Source organism: Podarcis liolepis (assembly GCF_965112155.1).
Source record: "Podarcis liolepis genome assembly, chromosome: 11".
Taxonomy (NCBI): Eukaryota; Metazoa; Chordata; class Lepidosauria; order Squamata; family Lacertidae; genus Podarcis; species Podarcis liolepis.
Window position 1 is genome coordinate 1,027,704 of NC_139565.1, and position 16,763 is coordinate 1,044,466.

Below are 16,763 nucleotides of genomic sequence, written 5' to 3' on the forward strand. Positions count from 1 at the left end.
GCTCTCAAGCCAGGTGTCACCCATCTTGTATTTGTGCCTCTCATTTTTTTTTGCCCAAGTGCAATACTTTACATTTCTCCCTGTTAAAATTCATCTTGTTTGCTTTTGCCCAGTTCTCTAATCTGTCAAAGTCGTTTTGAAGTGTGATCCTGTCCTCTGGGGTGTTAGCCACCCCTCCCAGTTTGGTGTCATCTGCAAATTTGATCAGGATGCCCTTGAGTCCATCATCCAAGTCGTTGATAAAGATGTTGAATAAGACCGGGCCCAAGACAGAACCCTGTGGCACCCCACTAGTCACTCTTCTCCAGGATGAAGAGGAACCATTGATGAGCACCCTTTGGGTTCGGTCAGTCAGCCAGTTACAAATGCACTGAGTGGTAGCATAGTCAAGACCGCATTTTACCAGCTTCTTTACAAGAATATCATGGGGCACCTTGTCAAATGCCTTGCTGAAATCAAGGTAGGCTACATCCACTGCGTTCCCTTCATCTACCAGGCTTGTAATTCTGTCAAAAAACGAGATCAGGTTAGTCTGACATGACTTATTTTTCAGAAATCCATGCTGACTATTGGTGATCACAGCATTCCTTTCTAGGTGCTCACAGACTGTTTGCTTAATGATCTGCTCCAGAATCTTCCCTGGTATTGATGTCAGACTGACTGGGCGGTAATTATTTGGGTCCTCTCTTTTCCCCTTTTTGAAAATAGGGACAACATTTGCCCTCCTCCAGTCTGCCGGGACTTCGCCTGTTCTCCAGGAATTCTCAAAGATGACTGCCAGTGGTTCTGAGATCACATCTGCCAGTTCTTTTAATACTCTTGGATGCAGTTCATCTGGCCCTGGAGACTTGAATACATCTAAACTAGCCAAATATTCTTGTACTATCTCCTTACTTATTCTGGGCTGTGTTTCCTTTGCTGAATCATTTGCTCCAAATTCTTCAGGTCGGGCATTGTTTTCTTTATCGGAGAAGACTGAGGCAAAGAAGGCATTGAGGAGTTCAGCCCTTTCTGTGTCCCCTGTTTGCATTTCACCATCTTCTCCTCTGAGTGACCCCACTGTTTCTTTGTTCTTCCTTTTGCTACGAACATACCCATAAAAGCCTTTTTTGTTGCTTTTAACCTCTCTAGCAAGCCTGAGTTCATTCTGTGCTTTAGCTTTTCTGACTTTGTGTCTACACGTGCTGGCTATTTGTTTGAATTCCTCTTTGGTGGTTTCCCCCCTTTTCCATTTTTTGTACACATCCTTTTTTAATCTTAACTCAGTTAAAAGTTCTTTAGATAGCCACCCTGGCTTCTTTAAGCACCTTCCATGTTTCCGTCTCATTGGTATTGCCTGACGTTGTGCTTTTACTATCTCCCTCTTAACAAACTCCCAGCCATCATGAACTCCCTTTCCTTTTAGTATTACTGTCCATGGGATCTCACCCAGCACTTCCCTAAGTTTTATGAAGTCGGCTTTCTTAAAGTCAAGAAATTGAGTCCTAGTATGCTTGGCTGCTCCTTTCCGCTGTATAGTAAACTTCAGAAGAGCATGATCACTCGCGCCTAATGATCCTTCCACTTCTACCCCACTAACCAGGTCATCAACATTGGTTAGGACCAGATCTAAAATGGCTGTTCCTCTTGTTGCTTCTCCCACTTTCTGGACAATGAAGTTGTCTGCAAGGCCAGTGAGGAATCTGTTTGACCTTATGCTCTTGGCTGAGTTTGACATCCAACAAATATCCGGGTAATTGAAGTCCCCCATTACTACTATCTCCCTTCCTTTTGCATGCTTGGCCATCTGTTCCAGGAAGGCATCATCGATGTCCTCCGTTTGGCTTGGGGATCTATAGTAAACTCCCACAATGAGGTCTCTGTTATTCTTCTCTCCCTTAATTTTGACCCAAATGCTCTCACTTTGGCTTTGAGGTTCTAAATCTTGTATCCCCCCATTATTACATTCCAATCGTGGGACTTATCCCACCAGGTTTCAGTGATGCCTATTATGTCATATTTAGTTTGCTGTACCAAGAGCTCAAGCTCATCTTGTTTATTTCCCATGCTTTGCGCATTAGTGTACAGACATTGAAGTCCATTAATCATTCCCCCGTGTCTCTTATTTAAGGATTTTTTCCTCCCACCACTAGGTCTGCGTGCTGTTTGCTCCATTTGGTCTATGACATTTGGATGATCATCTTCATCAATTGATAGACCCCTACCTTCAGGAGCACTGTCTCCCTCCCCCACATTAGTCAGTTTAAAGCCCTCCTGATGAGGTTTCTGAGATTTTTGGCAAAAACATTTCTCCCAACCGTTGTGAGGTGCAGCCCATCGCTTGCCAGAAGTCCATCTTCAAGAAACTGCAGTCCGTGATCTAAGAATCCAAACCGTTCCTGTTTACACCATTTGCGAAGCCAGCTGTTCACTTCCACTATTTTTCCCTCTCTCCCTGGGCCACGTCGTTCAACTGGGAGGACAGATGAGATGACAATTTGTGCATTTAGTTGCTTCAATTTCCTGCCGAGAGCCTCGTAGTCTCTTTTGATCTTCTGGAGGCTATTGCTTGCAGTGTCATTGGTTCCCACATGAACCAAGAGGAAGGGGTATTTGTCAGTGGGTTTTATGATTCCTTGCAGTCGTTCAGTTACATCTTGGATCTTAGCCCCGGGGAGACAGCACACTTCCCGAGACATCTTGTCAGGCCCACAGATCATTGCTTCTGTTCCCCTCAGTAGGGAATCCCCTATCACCACTACACGCCTCCTCTTAGGTTTGGTCGGGGTTCTTCCGTGAGCTGTCCGTTCCAAGGTCGCCTGCACATTCCCTGAGGACTGACTTTGCTGTTCGTCTTCATATACCTGATCGACTGTAATGAGGGAGAGATCCTCAAATGGAGTCTGCTCTTCGTCTTCCATGTTAGGGGAGAGGACCTCAAAGCGATTGTGTATTTCTAAACAATCAGAGCGAACCCTGGGCCTCCTACTTCTTTGAGTCACGTTTCTCCATATATCTGGCTCCTGTGTTGGTGAACTAGCCTCCTTTTCAGGGGAGTCCCCTGTCTCCTCCTTGGTGGAGACAGTGTGCTCTATTGCTTCCAAGAAGAGCTCCAGCTCTCTAATTCTTTGGAGCGTAGCTACACGTTCCTCCAGTTGCTGGACTTTGTCTTTTAAGAGGGCAATCAACATGCAATTGCTGCAGGTAAAGCTGCCTGCAACCTTTGGCAAGATGGCAAACATTGCGCAGGAACTGCAGGCGATTGCAGCTGTTCCCTCCCCCTCCATCTTGAGAACGTGTTGTTGGGGGTGGCTACAGCGGTCCTCCATCATAAAAAGCGTGAAGACAGGACAAATAACTCCCCCCACAAGAAAAACACCTAGGTCTCCCCCAACAAATGTTTGAGACTAGCTCCCCTAAATCTAAAAGATGGATCAAACTGCGTGCGCCGCTAGGCGCACGCCGCTGCCCTGCTAGGTCTGATAAGCTCCTCCCACAGCTAATCCCCTGCCTCAAAAGAAACCCTGCCCCCTCTGACCTTTGCACAGGGAAAACAGCTAATCAGCCACAAAGAAACACACAAGAAAACCCTTTTTGCTCCTTCTTCAACTGCTGCCCTGCTAGGTCTGATAAGCTCCTCCCACAGCTAATCCTGTGCTGGTCCCGGGGGGGGGGGAGGTACTAATACCGTAGCCGAAGTTCAGTCCAGAGTCACTAGCAGGGTAGACGATCACTAGATGAGACGCGAGGTCCGAAACAGGGAGCCGGGCGGGGGAGCAGGAACGCTGGTAGGGCAGCAGCAGGAAGCCAGGCGGGGAACAGGAACACTGGTGGGTCAGCAGCAGGCAGCCAGGCGAGGAACAGGCACACTGGGAGTGCAGATCTAGGTCTGGGTAAAGCAGGTACTCCACAACAACGTTGCTCCCGCAACCTGGGACCGGGCTGCCTGACCTTTATCTTCTTCTAAGGCCAGGGGCGGTCCCGGCCCCCAGGAGCCCCGCCTCTCCTGGCCTTAAGGCGAGCACTCCTCCTGTGAGACACCAGTTCCCTTCGCCTCTCTGCCCTAAGCCTCTGCAGTTCAGGAGAGGCCGAAGGGTTACTGGGCCCCGGGGGAGGCTCACCTGTAGCCACTGAGTCCTCCAGCACCTCTGGGGCCAGAATGGTCTCACCTGGTGCCTGCCCCTGAGGATCTGGCACAGGTGCAGGCTCCTCAGCATCTAGGCCTTGCCCCAGTTCAGCCGGCCCTGGAGGCGGGGACTCCTGTGCCGGCTGGGATTCCTCCGGTTCACTCTCAGACTCGGAATCCCAGGCCATCACAAATCCCCTGCCTCAACAGAAACCCTGCCCCCTCTGACCTTTGCACAGGGAAAACAGCTAATCAGCCACAAAGAAACACACAAGAAAACCCTTTTTGCTCCTTCTTCAAATCCCCCAGTATCAATTTCAGTTCCCACCAGGAAGGGGAAATTTGGATTATTGTATTAATTTATAATAGTGAAATTGCTTTTTAAAAATAGTTAAAAGGTACTAAGAAAAAATACTCAGAGGAAACCGTTATTAAAGTCTTCCACCACCCCTACAGGAAGAACACTGGGGCAATTCAGAGAGGCTATTCAATGGCAAATAAAAACCAGCTTGTGAATTTTCTCCTAGCAATGACATGAGATGAGTCTTAATTTAAAGGCACAGGGAAAAACTAAATAGCAATTATCTTTTACTATAATAATAAAAAAATAAATTTTAAAAACTACAAATCAGCTCAGGGCAGGGGGACATAGGAAGACAGCAAAGAAACACTAGATTGCCATGGACTTAGAAATGCTTTTTAGGGATACTCTGTAAAAAGTGAGTGAATAAAAGATGGCAATTTGAGAGGAAACGGCTCTTGTAGCACCAGAAGCAACCCGTTCTCCGTCCGATTTCTAGGTTTCATTACAGAACCTCAAAGGGCTATTGTAAGGAAAGAGAGATTAGGCTGCAAATGCAGGACTGTGTTTACATATGCACAACCGAGAACGAGATTGCTGCCAGAGATGTGAAATATTTATACACATGCTTTATATTTCAGGTTCTTATCAGTGGAGACTAGGAGATACAGCATATGGCAAACCAGTTTCGATTTCCTGCAAAACATTCAGTTGTTTATCTTAAAAGCCTTTTGAGATAACTTAAAATGTTTGTGAGTTTATCACTCCAAGGCATTATTGTTATTTAGTCGTTTAGTTGTGTCCGACTCTTCGTGACCCCCTGGACCAGAGCATGCCAGGCACTCCTGTCTTCCACTGCCTCACGCAGTTTGGTCAAACTCATGCTGGTAGCTTCCAGAACACTGTCCCACCATCTTGTCCTCTGTCATCCCCTTCTCCTTGTGCCCTCCATCTTTCCCAACATCAGGGTCTTTTCCAGGGAGTCTTCTCTTCTCATGAGGTGGCCAAAGTATTGGAGCCTCAGCTTCAGAATCTGTCCTTCCAGTGAGCACTCAGGGCTGATTTCCTTCAGAATGGATGCATTTGATCTTCTTGCAGTCCATGGGACTCTCAAGAGTCTCCTCCAGCACCATAATTCAAAAGCATCAATTCTTCGGCGATCAGCTTTCTTTATGGTCCAGCTCTCACTTCCATACATCACTACTGGAAAAACCATAGCTTTAACTATATGGACCTTTGTACAATAGTATTCCCATGTAATGGATGTCTATTTTAAAAGACCCAGGAAGGGATGGATGCTGCGAAGAAGGCTATGCAAAAGAAAGAAAGTGTGAGATGCACTCTGTTAAGTTGTGGGTGAACATATCAGACAACACAGCGATTCTTCAAACAGCTCTTGTTTATTCACAGAACAGAACAGAACTGAAGGGTTTAGCCAGCCTGCTTATAAAGAGCTCCACTAGAATGCAACAGTAACCATTTTCTGTAACTATCCAATCACTGAACGTCACTTTCAATCCCTTATTTGCATATGTGGACCTGAGTGAAATCTATCTACAGTATCCCCCTGCTGGCCTAGGGTGAGAACTTCAGTACATAACACCCCTCCCCACCGAGATAAGACGTTAGTTACAATCGTAATGGTTTCCTTATATACAGCACTACACGTAATGGTTCAATTAGGCACAAAAGGTGCCCCATGATATTCTTGTAAAGAAGCTGGTAAAATGCGGTCTTGACTATGCTACCACTCAGTGGATTTGTAACTGGCTGACTGACCGAACCCAAAGGGTGCTCATCAATGGTTCCTCTTCATCCTGGAGAAGAGTGACTAGTGGGGTGCCACAGGGTTCTGTCTTGGGCCCGGTCTTATTCAACATCTTTATCAACGACTTGGATGATGGACTTAAGGGCATCCTGATCAAATTTGCAGATGACACCAAACTGGGAGGGGTGGCTAACACCCCAGAGGACAGGATCACACTTCAAAACGACCTTGACAGATTAGAGAACTGGGCAAAAGCAAACAAGATGAATTTTAACAGGGAGAAATGTAAAGTATTGCACTTGGGCAAAAAAAATGAGAGGCACAAATACAAGATGGGTGACACCTGGCTTGAGAGCAGTACATGTGAAAAGGATCTAGGAGTCTTGGTTGACCACAAACTTGACATGAGCCAACAGTGTGACGCGGCAGCTAAAAAAGCCAATGCAATTCTGGGCCTCATCAATAGGAGTATAGCATCTAGATCAAGGGAAGTAATAGTGCCACTGTATTCTGCTCTGGTCAGACCTCACCTGGAGTACTGTGTCCAGTTCTGGGCACCACAGTTCAAGAAGGACACGGACAAACTGGAACGTGTCCAGAGGAGGGCAACCAAAATGGTCCAAGGCCTGGAAACGATGCCTTATGAGGAACGGCTAAGGGAGCTGGACATGTTTAGCCTGGAGAAGAGGAGGTTAAGGGGTGATATGATAGCCATGTTCAAATATATAAAAGGATGTCACATAGAGGAGGGAGAAAGGTTGTTTTCTGCTGCTCCAGAGAAGCGGACACGGAGCAATGGATCCAAACTACAAGAAAGAAGATTCCACCTAAACATTAGGAAGAACTTCCTGACAGTAAGAGCTGTTCGACAGTGGAATTTGCTGCCAAGGAGTGTGGTGGAGTCTCCTTCTTTGGAGGTCTTTAAGCAGAGGCTTGACAACCATATGTCAGGAGTGCTCTGATGGTGTTTCCTGCTTGGCAGGGGGTTGGACTCGATGGCCCTTGTGGTCTCTTCCAACTCTATGATTCTATGATTCTATGGTTACATTTCACCTACTTCCATTACAACAACAGTATTACATGTCCAACAACATAGTCCTTTAAATAAGTTGGGTGTTTGGGAACTCTGCCAGACCACTGGGGACTGGTACCCAGGTCCGGGGGGGGGGGGGCGCCCGATTCTTGCTGAGGCTGTGGCGCGACCCTAGGTGGCGCTGAAATCAAGTCCCCTGGATCCGCTGCTGTGGGTGGAACCTCCGCAAGTGGAGTTGGTGGAATGTCAGGCACAGCAGTGGTCTGAGTCTGTGAGAAGTCCGGCAGACCCTCTGAAGCGGCTTGGTTCGGCTCCACACCTGTAGTTTGTGAGAGAGGTGTAGGTGGAGCCTCGACATCTGTAAGTGTCTGTTCCAGAGCCACAAGCGCAGTTGGGGGCACTGCGGTAGTGTCCAAGTCCCCAACCCTACGCCTAAGCTGGTCTATATGCCAGCACCACAAATGTCCGTTTTCGAATGCCACTTGGTACGAGCGAGGTCCAGTGACTCCCACTACTGGCACCCAAGGAATGTCCCCCACAAAGTTCCGGGCCTGGTTTCCTGGAACAAAGGAATGTGGTGCGTTGGCACAGCCCGGGGGTTCGGCCATGGCAAAGTCCGGGTGCAGCTGGTCGAGCGGAGTTCTTAGGCGGCGGCCCATAAGCAGTTTGGCAGGACTCCGCCCTGGGGCCGCATGAGGGGTGACGTGTTGCATGAACAAGTATTCCGCGACCCGCTCTTGCCAGTCTCCCTGGTCCAGGCATGCCAGTGCCTCTTTTGCCGAGCGCACCATTCTCTCCACTTGCCCACTGATGGATGGATGAAATGGTGCCGTTAGGGCATGGCGGATGCCCAGTCCCAAAAGATACCGCTCAAAAGTGCCTGATGTGAACTGCGGTCCATTGTTGGAGACGCGGACATCAGGACACCCATGCGTCGCAAAGAGGCCTCGCAGTACGGCCTTGGTAGTGATGATGACGGCCTCGGTAGTGGTGGAGGGCATCAGGGCCACCTCCAGCCATTTGGAATAGGCGTCCACCACTACCATAAAGGTCCGGCCGTGAAAGGGGCCAGCCAGATCGATGTGCACCCTCGACCAGGGTGTCTTGGGCGTCTCCCAGGTTTGTCCCTTAGCTGCTGGTGGCGCAGGCCTAGATTGTTGGCACGCTTGACAGATGGAAACCCAGGCAGTGATGGCATCGTCCATGTTAGGCCACCAGACGTAACACTGAGCCAACGCCTTCATTTTGACGATTCCCGGGTGGCCAACGTGCAAAGCCTCAAGGATGCGTTGACGGAGTCTTTGGGGAATCATGACGTGGTCTCCCCACAGCAGACAGCCGCGATGAGCCGAGAGTTCATGTTGTCTGGTTGCGAACGGCTGGAACTCCAATGCAAAAGGCCCTTGTGGCCACCCCCTCCACACCCAGTTCAGCACATGGCTGATGGTGCGATCCTGGGCAGATGCGGAGGCCACAGTGGCAGTCGATATAGGCGCTGCTGGAAGATCCTCAATCAGGAGGAGCGATAGAGCAGGAGCTGGGTCTTCCACAAACGCTGGAAGAGGGCAACGGCTGAGGGTGTCAGCATGGCCCATCAATTTCCCCAGGCAATGGATGAGCCGGTAGTGGTAGGCTGCCAGGAAAACAGTCCATCGCAGCATGCGCAGCGAGAGGACCGGTGGAGTTGGTCAATCACCGGCAAGGAGGCCCAGAAGCGGCTTGTGGTCGGTGATGAGGTTGAAAGTTCTGCCGTAGAGGTATTCATGGAACCTCTTCACTCCAGCCACAAGTGCCAGTGCCTCCTTGTCAAGCTGGCTCTAATTCTGTTCGGTTGGAGATAGTGCCCTGGAAAAGTAGGCGAGCGGTGCTTCTCTTCCATCTGGAAAATGGTGACTAAGGACAGCGCCAATGCCAAAAGGTGAGGCATCGCAGGCAAGGACCAGTGGCCTGGCTTCACTGTATTGTACCAGCACACTGTCCGATGAAAGGAGAGCCTTGACCGCGTTGAAGGCTGCCGTCTCCTGATGACCCCAGGACCAAGGTGTCTTCGTGCTGAGGAGTCGGTGAAGAGGCTCAGCCACCGTGGCTTTGTGGGGCAGGAACATGTTATAAAAGTTCAGCAGTCCCAAGAACGCCTGCAACTCCGTCTTGTTCTTTGGGATGGGGGCCTGCTGGATAGCGCGGATCTTGGATGTCGTCGGGTGAAGGCCGGAGGTGTCGGTAAGATAGCCCAGGAACTCCACCTGTGGAACGGCGATCTGGCACTTCTCCCTCTTTACCTTGAGCCTGGCCTCCTGGAACCTGGTCAGCACGGCGCGGAGGCACTCAAACAGCTGCTGGTGTGAATCTGCGGACACCAAGATGCCGTCGAAATATGGCACCACACCCGGAAGCCCTTGCAGGAGATGCTCCATAAGGCTTTGGAAGATGCCAGGAGCCACACTCACCCCAAACTGCAAATGGCGGCAACGAAATGCCCCTTGGTGGGTGACGATTGTCTGGGCTTCAGCGGTGGCATCATCGACGGGCAGTTGTTGATAGGCTTGGGCCAGGTCCAGCTTAGCGAAGACCTTACCCTCACCCAGGGAATGCAGCAGGTGTTGGACAACAGGAACCGGATAAGCATGCTGCTGAAGTGCCTTGTTGATCGTGCAACTTGTAGTCAGCGCAGATTCTCACCGACCCGTCTGGCTTGACAGGCGTGACGATGGGGGTTTCCCACTTGGCGTGGTCAACCGGCTCCAAAACTCCTTGGGCGATCAGCTTGTCCAGTTGTTCGTCCACCTTAGCCTTGAGAGCAAAGGGAACCCGGCGTGGCTTTAGCTTGATGGGGGCGACTTGTGGATCAAGGCTAAAGGAGATGGGCGTATCTGTATATTGCCCCAAAGTGCTGTCAAAAACCTCGGCAAAGTCTTTGACCAGACCCTCAGTCTCTGTGTTAGTGATGCAGTTGATGCCGGTGACTTCAAGGCCGAGGGCATCAAACCAATCTAGCCCTAGGAGGCTTGGCCACTGCCCTTCGACCACCACCAGTCGGAGCAGGCCCGAAAAATCCTTGAAGGCGATCTGGAACCGGCCAACGCCTACCGCGGGAATGTTGTTTCCCTGGTAGTCTCTCAGGTGTACATGGTGAGAGTCGACTTGCCTTTTGGACACTCTGGGTACCAGTCTTTTGATGGTGCTCCAAGACATGATGGACAGGGCAGACCCGGTGTTGATCTCCATGTCACATGGAGCTCCTTCAATGAGCACTGTGACGTTCAGCTTGCGTCGCGTAGGCGAGTCGGTTTGGCCAATCGTGGTTCTGGACGGGCAGCGGCAGTTGGTGAGAGCAAAACAGCTTTCCGTGGCGGAAAAACAGCTTTCCTTGGACACAGCGATTCTTGAAACAGCTCCTGTTTATTCACAGACCAGAACAGAACTGAACTGAAGGCAGGGGCGCCGACTTATAAAAAATATTGGGGGAGCCCGCGAAAGCTCATGAATAATAAATAAGCTCATGAATATGCAGATAAAGTGGCGCCGCCTCCTCGTGAGCGAATAGGGGAGAGTGTGCTGCGCCTATTAATCAGCTCCGAAGGAAATTGGGTGGAGCTTTTGCTCGGGAGGGAGGGCAGGAGGCATGCAGCCCGACCCTGTGCATTTTGGGCTGGGGGAGGGGGGGCGGTGGCGCTCTGCTGGAGGGGCGCCCGAGATTATTGGGGGGGCAGAGCCCCCCCAAACGAATTTTTGAGGGGGCTCGGGCCCCCTCAAGCCCCATGGAGTCGGCGCCTATGACTGAAGGGCTCAGCCAGCCTGCTTATACAGAGCTCCATTAGAACACAACAGTAACCATTTTCTGTAACTATCACTGAACGCCACTTTCAATCCCTTATTTGCATATGTGGACCTGAGTGAAAACTATCTACAGTATCCCCCTGCTGGCCCAGGGTGAGAACTTCGGTACATAGCAGACTCTGCAAAGGTTGAAAAGAAAGGCATGAAACCGAGAGGATGCTCTCGAACAAGCGGCCCCATGAAGTGGCGTGGAAGGGGGCTGCCCCCCCCCCCAGGCGCAGACCAAGCCGGGCTGCAAGTCCTCCGAGCCCCGCTGCCATTCCCAGCCCCCCCCCCCGTCGACCCTACACTTCTGGGGCACTGGCGGCGGCGGGGGGGGGGCGTGCTGGACAGGCAGCCGGACTCCGGCCCCGGGGCTCGCCCTTCCCCTGGCGTGCGCAGCCCCCCGGGAGACCAGGGCAGGGCCTCCGTCCCTGGGCGGGCGCCTCGCCGCCGGCCGGGCAGCAGCTGCCGGGCTGGCGGGCCGCCTTCCTCCTCCCGCCGCCGCCGCCGAGCCAAGCTCAGCCCTCCTCCCTCCCTCCTCCGCCCCCTCCAGCCCGCCGGCCTTTTAACGCCGCTTCCCCTTCGGCGCCTCGGGCGGGCGGGCCAGCCTTTCCTCGCCGCCGCCGCGCCTCTCCTTCCTCCGAGGGACGCGATGCTGCTGCTGGGTCTCCTCGCGGTGCAAGGTAAGCAGGTGCCAGAGAGCCGGCCCGCCCGCCCGCCGCTCTCCCCCGGGCCGAGCTGGGGCTTCTCCGGGCTCCTCCGCCGACTGAGCGCGCTCGCTTTGTCCCCGCAGCCCTGCGCGTCTCCGGAGCCCTGCGCCTCCCGCCCGCCGGCTCGTGCGCCTTCGAGGGCAGCGCCTGTGGCTACGCGTCCGAGCCGGGGACCCTGCCGTGGACCCTGAGCGAGGAAGGTAAGGAAGATGCTCCCGCCTCCCGCTCTGCCTCTCCGGCTCAAAGATGGCAGAGGAAGGGACCGTGGCGAAGCCTCCGAGAAGAGGCGTCTGGCCGAAGCCGGGGAGAAAGCAGGCTTCTCGGAGCCGCTCTGGGCGCCGCAGGGACCCCCTGGCGGCAGCTTCCCCGGGGAAAACCCCCTACCCCCCTGGCTAAGCCATACAAGAAGAGCGCAGACTAGATCCCATCCAAGGGCTAACCAACGAAAATGCTTTGGGAACTTCCGAGCACTAGTCTGCTGGAAGGCAGCTGCTTGTTTAAAAAGTTGAAAGTCCTCTTTAGTTGTTCAGTACAAAACACATGCAGGAGACCCAAGACTGCTCCAGAGGCTCGGCCTCCAGACACTGACAGACATTGGGGGGAGGGGTATTAATATTTTGCTGAAATAAATTGAATTACCTATAAAGAAGGAAAGTGATGCAGAAAAAAGAAAAAAAGGGGGAAAGTGTAGATTCCTGTCAGCTGTGCCCCCCCTCCAGTCAATGCACAATTTGCATCATTTGGAAAGAGAGACTAGCGCATGTGCAGATGCACATAAGTCGGGTTTCCTTCAACTGGGAGGGAAAAGTTACTGTGTGCACATTGGCATCTAGCTAATGCTTTTTTAGAAGTCCCTTCCAAATGTCGTAAAAGGGTGAAAATGCTTTGCAGAATAAAAGATTATTTATGACACACATACACACAAAGTGAAACCGACAAAACATCCTAAAATCCAAACAGAGAAAAATAAAAGCAGCAGAAAAAATACCACCAGTACTCTCCAGAAAAGAATGTATACCCAAAAGCTAGGTGGAATGAGTGTTTCTGCTTTTTGAAACCTATTTCCAGGGAAAGCCTGGCGCTGCCAGTGAAAAGGCCCTGCTCCGAGTACAAGAGTGGCTGGTGAAACCCAGCCAGATGGGCGGGGTATATATTATTATTATTATTATTATTATTATTATTATTATTATTATTATTATTACATAAAAACCTAGCATCCAAAAAGGATGAGAAGCAATTGTCTGGGGGGGGGAACCATTTTGTTGAAAACATTCCATGAGATCTAAAGCTTTTAACTTTCTACAGTAGTACCTCAGGTTAAGAACTTAATTCGTTCTGGAGGTCCATTCTTAACCTGAAACTGTTCTTAACCTGAGGTACCACTTTAGCTAATGGGGCCTCCTGCCGCCGCTGCACAATTTCTGTTTTCATCCTGTAGCAAAGTACTAGAAGTACTATTTCTGGGTTAGCGGAGTCTGTAACCTGAAGCGCCTGTAATCCGAGGTACCACTGTATTTGAAAGTGTTATGCAACCTGACTGCTACAAAAATGTTGTTGTCTGCTGTGGAGGGGCAGGGCGGTGGTGAAGTTTGGGCTGCTTGGCAGAACCAGTGGGGAAACCAAGTTGGCTCTCTCAGCGCATCCACAAGGCCCTGGCTCCTCCTCCTCAGTACCATCCAGGTAGGCCAGGTGTGGGGAGCTTTCCCTTCAAATGTTGCAGAGGTACCCTTCCTAGCATCCCTGGCCACTGGCTATGCTTCCTGGGGATGATGAGAGATGCAGTTCCGCTAGCTCTGGAGGGCTAAAGGTTCCCCACACCTGAGGCAAGCTATGGCAACGCCAGGGTCAGAAGAGTGTGCCCCACCATACTGGCCGCTACTGCTCTTCTGTAGGCAGCCCCCCACCAAGCGTGTCAGGGGCTCCATAGCCTCTCATGCTTGAGAAGATGCAGAATCCTTTTCAACCCGAGAGCCATATTCCCCCCGGAATGGGCAACGATTTGGGGGCCACATGGCAGTGGTGGGCTGGGCTGAGGCAGAGGGACAGCAAGCGTCAATCTTACCGTTCTATGGTAAGTAAGTTCCTATATGTAATTCTTGCAGCCTTTTTTATACCCCCCCCCAATCCAGGCACACCAGGTGTTAACGTGGAATCATGGAACAGTAGAGTTGGAAGTGATCCTGAGGGTTACTTAGTACAACCCCCTGCCATGCAAGGGGGACACATCTTAGCCAGGCAAGAAGACTCCTGGAGGATGATGTGGAACGGGCAGTGGAGGTTGAGGAGAGGGCATGGCCTGAAGGAGACCCAGGCAGGACCGTAGTGGGGGCTCGGGGGCCATAGCCCCGGGCACACAACATTTAGGGAGCGCAAGCCAGGCGCCCACACACAGAGATCCCTGTCCTACCCTGCCCCACCTGGTTCTGGGGGTCTCTGGGCCCCAGAGCCCAGTCTGGCCTCACCTCTGTGTCCCCAGGCCCCTCACTGGAGGGCTGCCTGGCCAGCGCTGGGGGAGAGTTGCCTCCAAGGGCTCCTCCCTGTGCAGACAGGCTGGCAGTGCACCGCCCCCCCTCTAGGCTCCGGTGGCAAGGGCTGGGCTGGCACGGTGGGTTCTGTTCACCCTCCGTGTCCCGCATCTGCCTGGCGTGTGTGTGTATGCTGCCCCAGGCGCCAGCGAGCGACGCAACACTGCTGGTCCCAGAGACAGGGCTTCCCCAGCTCTGTTCTAGAGACTCACATGGGATTGCTCTGAATCGATGCACTTGTATTGTACTGTTTCAGACATTTATTGTACTTTATTTTAAGGACAGTTCAAGTAGATCCCTCATAAATTAATGTATTTTTTTATTTTAAAAACCTGATGCAAGTCATTTATTTATTTTATGAATCTCTTCCCATGAGAAATCCCAAAGCAATTTTCAATAAACTAACCTATATAAAATAGTTTCATAAAGAAAACAGTTAAAGAATTCCATATATAAGGACAATTTTAAAAATGTAAATATAGAAAGTTTAAAACAACAAAAGCACATACATTAACATCAATTCAAACCCAAGACAGGAGGCCTTGAAAACTGTCTAATATGCAGTGGGCGCCATCAGGACCAGGTGTGAAGGCGAGAGGACTCTTAACCTTAACTCTTCTCTCAACCCAGAGTGTGGCAGCTGGAGAAAGGTGAATTCCTGAGTTCTTTAAGAAAGGAGTGGGAAGTAAAACAGCCAATTGTAAGAATCTAAGGTACTACTGCAGTTGGAATGTTTCACCTCAGAAAAGGAAATTGACTTCTGGTCCCCTTGCCTCAAAAAGCAGCTCTCCAGTGAGGCATGGCAGCAACATGCGGAACACTTCAGTTTAGAGAAAAGTGAGTAAGAGAAGACATGAATTGCGCGGTAAGATGAAAGTGCTCTCTCTGTCTCTCATAATACTGGAATGTGGGGGCACCAAGAAGGCTGAATGTTGGAAGTGTTTAGCATATAGCTGGACTATAGAATTCACTCGCACAAGAGGTGGTGAATGGCTATAAACGATTAGACAAATCCATGGAGGATGAGGCTGTAAGTGGCTGCTCCACTTTGGGAGGCAATGTGACCTCCATAGAGCAGGTTCCGGGAGTTGCCCTCAGGCCCTGCTTCCAGGCTTTCCATCAGCATCTGGTTGGTCACTGCACACCGAATGCTGGACTACATGGGCCACTGGCCTGATCCATATAGACCACTAAGCATTAGCAAGTAGTGTAAACAATAAAATTGCAAAAAAGAAGACAGGTAAAAACAGTTTTCCAAAAGACATTTGGTGCCGCCTTGAGTCAACTCATCCTTCTGGGAAAGCCTGTAGAAATAGGAGAGTTGTGTTTCCTATTAATCTCTCAGTAGTATGCAACCATGTCAGAAGCACAGAATCTATACCAGTTACCGTATTGGTCCGAATATAAGCTGCACCCACAAATAAGCCGCACCTTGAAAAATGAAGGGGGGGGAGAAGGAAAAAACCCCCACAATACCAAGGCTGCTTCCTGGGGAGGAGCCACACCGCTTTGCCGGCGACCTCCCCGCTTCTTTCCGGCAGCTCAGGGGAGGCTGGGGAGCAGCGGGCGGTCATGCTCCCAGGCTGCTTCCTGGGGGCTGCACAACTCCCCCCCCCCCCGGAGCAGTCTGGGAGCGCAGGGCAAAGGCGCGCAGCCTGCCACTGGAGATAAGGGGGGGGGGGGGAGCTGCCAGCAAAGCAGTGTGGCTCCCCCGCTTCGCCCCTTCGTTTCCACGGCTTTTGGGAGGCTTTGGAGCAGAGAGTAGCCACGCTCCTGGGCTGCTTTCTTGGGGGGGGGGGAGCCGCACCACTTTGCTGATGGCATAAGGTCCCGAATATAAGCCGATGCGGGTGGCTCTGTGGTCTAAACCACTGAGCCTCTTGGGCTTGCCGATCAGAAGGTCAGTGGTTTGAATCCCTGTGACGGGGTGAGTTCCCGTTGTTTGGTCCTTGCTCCTGTCAACCTAGCAGTTTGAAAGCACATCAAAGTGCAAGTAGATAAACAGGTACGGGTGGGAAGGTAAACGGCATTACCTCCGAACTGCCAACCTTCCAATCAGCAAGCCCTAGGCTCTGTGGTTTAGACCACAGCGCCACCCGCATCCCTTAAGGATATTGCTTAAGGATGTTCAAATACTGAATGAACATAACAAGGCAAATTGTCTTATTATTCTTAAACTTGCACTGAATCGATCAGTAAAATTAGATGGGCTGATGTGTCCCGGTTTTAAAAACATGACTGATTTTGTTTTGTTTTCTTCTCTAGTCAGGAATATAATCTGAGATCTGCTGATTTGCCAGTTTGCTAGTCCTGGAGATAGGCTGCAATAGATGGGCAGCTTGCAAAATAGACCTTGTGTATTATGCCATACTTATTTCTCCAGAGTTTAGCGATGTGAGCTGTGGGGGAAATTATGAAGTTTTGTGTCCTTCTGTGTGTGTGCCTCCAGTTTATGGGCACATCTGCTTGTCCAGGCAATATACTGAAATAATAAAGCCAGCA

The 16,763-nt window shown here is 51.0% G+C and overlaps 1 protein-coding gene across 5 annotated transcripts in view; it reads left to right on the forward strand.

Moving 5' to 3' along the window:
* The first annotated feature begins 11,574 nt into the window (after positions 1-11,574).
* The window catches only part of MAMDC2 (MAM domain containing 2), an 84,461-nt gene continuing 79,272 nt past the window's right edge, over positions 11,575-16,763 (forward strand). For 4 of the 5 annotated variants that reach the window (XR_014516931.1, XM_083464894.1, XM_083464897.1 and 1 more), the window contains exons 1-2: positions 11,575-11,709; positions 11,820-11,936. Coding sequence is in view for 4 of the 5 variants with exons in the window: in XM_083464894.1 (XP_083321020.1) it covers positions 11,679-11,709; positions 11,820-11,936 (148 nt within the window). In the remaining variant the exon portion in view is untranslated. The remainder of the gene's footprint in view (positions 11,710-11,819; positions 11,937-16,763) is intronic. The other variant, XM_083464895.1, reaches the window with a different exon arrangement.